Here is a 4,565-nt window from a genome sequence, read left to right on the forward strand (position 1 = left end):
GGAGGAGGAGGAGGAGGAGAAGAAGAAGAAGAACAACAACAACAACAACAACAACAACAACAACAACAACACAACGATGATGACCCAGGGTTACCCAGGGAGTGCATTTTGAGAGTTGGTTCTTGGCATGCAAGGCATAGTTGGTCCCTCTGTCTCCAGTAGGGGATGAGCCTGGAGAAACTAATAGGGTTTGCAGAGCTTGCAGTCTGGGCCCCACCCACCTCCAACTCAGCCTGCAGACTGGTCCCAGGGCCCAGCACTGGGGCCACCATTTCATCAGTGACCGGGAAGTTCTTTGGGAGACTGTGACAGCGGCGAATCAGGACGGGGTTGATGCCATTTAGGAACTGGGAGGCGAAGAAGGCGTCTTCCTGCCAGTGTGCAAACACATACTCTGCAGGAGGGGGCAGGGGGGAGAGTGTGGAGGAGTTGGGAGGGGAACCAGTCACCAAGGCTCCTGCAGGTCTCTTTTGTCCCTCCTGGGTACCTAGTCATTTCTGACCTGGATTTGGTTACTGCCTAGTCCTTAATCTCAGCCGTTCATCATCATACATACCGTCTACCTGAAACCAACTTGTGAGGCCCACTAGCCTCAAACGCAAGATAACTATGGTTCTTCTCCACCTCAGCCTCCACAGCCCTCTTGGCATCCCAGGGCATGGCGAGTTGTCCCCTTGACTGTGCATGGCAGAGCCTAGGATCTCTCTAGGTAGCAATTTCTTCTCCCTGCACTGAGAGCCATGGACTCTCCATCTCTGCTCATCTGTCCACTTCATCCCTACGCAGCCACTGCCTTGATGAGGCCACCAAACTCTGTCCTCAGCTGATGATAGCCCATGGCTGATCATCCTGCTGGCCCTCTGGCTCCACCCCATGGCCTGGAGCACATTTAGTAGAATCAGTCCCTGCAGGTTGCTAGTCCCTAGCATTGTGCTCAGGAAACCGCCATTCTTCTGTCTTTAGGATCTTCATCTTTCCTGTTCTCAGTCCTTAAAGGACCCTCTGCCCCATACCTCATCCTCAGTGTCTGTACCCACTGAACTCTCCCCCACCCCCGTTAGAACTTCCTGGGACACCCTGAAAACTGGGGTGGATTCCCCCTGTCACCTAATTCTGAAGCCAGCAAGCCAAGGAACAGTCATGATATAATGATGTGACTTTGAGTCTTATGAAAAAACCACAGCCTGACTTCACTGTGAGGCCTGTGTCCACAGCCCCAGCCATAGTTTAACTGTTGGAGTAGGTCAAGGGTCCCCTCTGCCTACCACCTCTTTTGTGTCTTGGGACAATTTAAGGTCTAGGAGGAAGGGCATGGAGCCCAGTTAAAGTCACAAGGTGAATTGTTGCTCATAGTTAACTTAATTTTGTCCGTGCCTCCTGGCAGAGATGGGAACTGATATCCCAGAGAGGTTAGGATCCTGGTCCCAGTGGCTCACCTGCGGCTGGAGTCTTTCGGAAGTTAAACAGCCTTCTCATCTCCCTCAGACTCCTCCAAAGTCCTGTGCGGTCCAGGAGCCCTTTGATTTTCAGCTCTGTATACCTGATGGAAGATGGGAAGTGTGGGATAAGACACCAGGAGACCCTCCTCTGTCTGCCTGAGATAGTCCGTGCCCTAAGGTAGCCACTGTCCTGCAGGATAGGGCGCTATGCCTTGGGCAGGGCTGAGTGAACCACATAAGTGAGGTAAGGAATTGAGGAGAAGAGAGAATGTAGGACTGTGGGCGATGGTCAGGGAGGCATCCTCACTGTGCAAGCTGAGTAAACCCTTTCCTCCCCAACTTGCTTCGTGGTCAGGATGTTTGTGCAGGGATAGAAACCCTGACTAAGACACTCACGCGGAGTGGGCTTTAAAGAAGAATTTGGCATTCTTCATCGCAGAGTACTTGATGTTGAGGTCCAAGTCTTTCACAGTCTCGTGGTCAAGGCAGCGAGGCCAACCTTCAATGTAAGTCTTCCAGCTGGGAGGGGGACAGGTGAGTGATCAGCAGCAGCCTCAGGGGCCCTTGCATGGAGACAGAAGAATCCCTGCCCAGGGGAGCCTGGCCACAGCCAGCCCCCTTCTGCCAGGAGGGGCTCTCCTGAGACCAAAGCCCTGGGGTCTCTCTCTCTCTTTTTTTTTTTCTCAAGACAGGGTTTCTCTGTGTAGCCCTGGCTGTCCTGGAACTCACTCTGTAGACCAGGCTGGCCTCGAACTCAGAAATCCGCTTCCCTCTGCCTCCTGAGTGCTGGGGTTAAAAGCGTGCGCCACCACGCCCAGCTAGCCCTGGGGTCTCTTAAGTGTCTGGATTATAGTGTGTGAATGTTGGGACCGTGACTTAGGAAAAGTGGGAATCCAGGAAAGCAGAGAAGAAGGAAGGAGCTTAACATTTGGTGTTTGGGTCATTTAAAAGTGAGTCTTCTAGAGTTGAGGCCAATGTAGTTAGACCCTTTCTCTAACCAAAACACATCTGAAAAGGCTGGGACTATGGCTCAGCAGTAGAGCACCTCCCTAGGATTCACAAGGCCCTAGGTTCAATCTCCAGCATAAAAACTAAAACTAAGGGGCTGGAGAGATGGCTCAGTGGTTAAGAGCACTGACTGCTCTTCCAGAGGTCCTGAGTTCAATTCCCAGCAACCACATGTAATGGACATGGCTCACAACCATCTGTAATGGGCATGTGATGCAGTCTTCTGGTTTGTCTGAAGAAGTGACACTATACCCACATATATGAAATAAATATGGCTGGAGCTAGCAGGGCTGAAAAAAAATTTCCTGCACAGTGTTAAGCCTAACATGTGTTTGACCTCTACATGCATAAGATTGCTTGTGTACATACACACATACAACGTAAAAAAAAATTAATTACAGGGTATTTTTCTTTTTTCTGGCTTTTTTTTTGAGACAGGGTTTTTCTGTGTAGCCCTGGCTATCCTGGAACTGGCTCAGTAGATCAGTCTATTCTAAAAAATCTGAGCTCAGTTTACTTTCTTCCTCCTGAGGGCTGGGGATTAAAGGCATGCACAACACTGCCCAGCACACATTTTTAAAAAATAAATAAAAATAAAAATATTAAGATTGCCTGGGATATAAATTAGTAATGTGTGTTTACTCAGAATGCAAAGGGCGTAGGTTCAATAACCAGTATTCAACAAACAATTTAATAATGAAAAATGTTTTAGATTTGAGATTTTTGATGTCAAAGGGCAGGTTGCAATTAAAATGTCCTGCCACCAGGTGGTAGCCAAACTCTTTGTCTCAAACAACCCAGTACTGGCTTCCTGTGGGGCACCTTGGTAAAATGGAGATTCTCACTTAGTAGGTGTGAGGTGGGCCTGAGTGCTTGCCTCCTCTGACTGGCACCCAGAAGATGCTAATGCTAGGCTAGTTGAAGCCTTACGTCAACTGTAAGTGCTGAGGGTCCACGCTGAGAGAACAGATGGGGAACAATGCTAACTGCACACATTTAGGCAGGGCTTAGATTTCATGTTGTTGTTGAGTGCTTTCATTTATGTAACACCAAATACTTCTGCTCAAATTCTTGGCCCACGAGGAACCAGCCCAGAGTCATCAGGACACAGGAACCAAGGAACAGCCTGGGGCAGGCTCCTTCAGGTTTCTTTCTGCACCCCGGAGCTGACCCTGTGCAACACCTCTCCATACCCAAATTCATCCTGGAGAGAACTAGTCTCCCTGTAGTACTGACACTCAGGCTTGCAGGTGGGGCAAGCCACAGTTAGAGACAGCAAGACCAGCTAACACCAGAGATAACCAGATGGTGAGAGGCAAGGGCAAGAACAAAAGCAACAGAAACCAAGGGTATCTGGCATGATCAGAACCCAGTTCTCCCACCACAGGGAGGACCCCTGTATACCCCAACACACCAGAAAAGCAAGACTCTGAATTAAAGTCACAGCTCATGATGATGATAGAGGACTTTAAGAAGGACATAAATATTTCTCTTAAAGAAATAGAGGAGAACACAGGGAGAAACCCTTAAAGAGGAAACACACACACACACACACACACACACACACAAATCCTTAAAAGAATTATAAGAAAACCCAACCAAACAGGTGAAGGAATTGAACAAAACCATTCAGGATCTAAAAATTGAAATAGAATCAATAAAGAAATCACAAAGGGAGACAACCCTGGAGACAGAAAACCCAGGAAAGAGATTAGGAGTCATAGATGCAAGCATCACCAACAGAATACAAGAGATAGACGAGAGAATCTCAGGTGCAGAAGATACCACAGAAAACATTGACACAACAGTCAAAGAAAATACAAAATACAAAAAATCTCCTATCCCAAAACTTCCAGGAAACCCAGAACACAATGAGAAGATCAAATCTAAGGATAATAGGTATAGAAGAGAATGAAGATTCCCAACTTAAAGGGCCAGTGAATATCTTCAACAAAATTATAGAAGCAAACTTTCCCTAACTTAAAGAATGAGATGCCCATAAACATACAAGAAGCATACAGAACTCCTATTAGACTGGACCAGAGAAGAAATTCCTGCCATCACATAATAGTCAAAACACCAAATGCACAAAACAAAGAAAGAATATTGAAAGCAGTA

The 4,565-nt window shown here is 47.5% G+C and overlaps 1 protein-coding gene across 3 annotated transcripts in view; it reads right to left on the minus strand.

Annotated features, from left to right (window-relative positions):
• Window positions 1-4,565, minus strand: part of Alox15b (arachidonate 15-lipoxygenase type B) — an 11,760-nt gene that overhangs the window by 3,472 nt on the left and 3,723 nt on the right. For all 3 annotated transcript variants that reach the window (XM_021213605.1, XM_021213604.1, XM_021213603.1), the window contains exons 4-6: window positions 1,836-1,958; window positions 1,437-1,540; window positions 222-394 (exon numbers count right to left, since the gene is read on the minus strand). In XM_021213605.1, coding sequence (XP_021069264.1) covers window positions 222-394; window positions 1,437-1,540; window positions 1,836-1,958 — 400 coding nt within the window. The remainder of the gene's footprint in view (window positions 1-221; window positions 395-1,436; window positions 1,541-1,835; window positions 1,959-4,565) is intronic.

The sequence above is a fragment of the Mus pahari genome, chromosome 14, assembly GCF_900095145.1.
Source record: "Mus pahari chromosome 14, PAHARI_EIJ_v1.1, whole genome shotgun sequence".
NCBI classification, from domain to species: domain Eukaryota; kingdom Metazoa; phylum Chordata; class Mammalia; order Rodentia; family Muridae; genus Mus; species Mus pahari.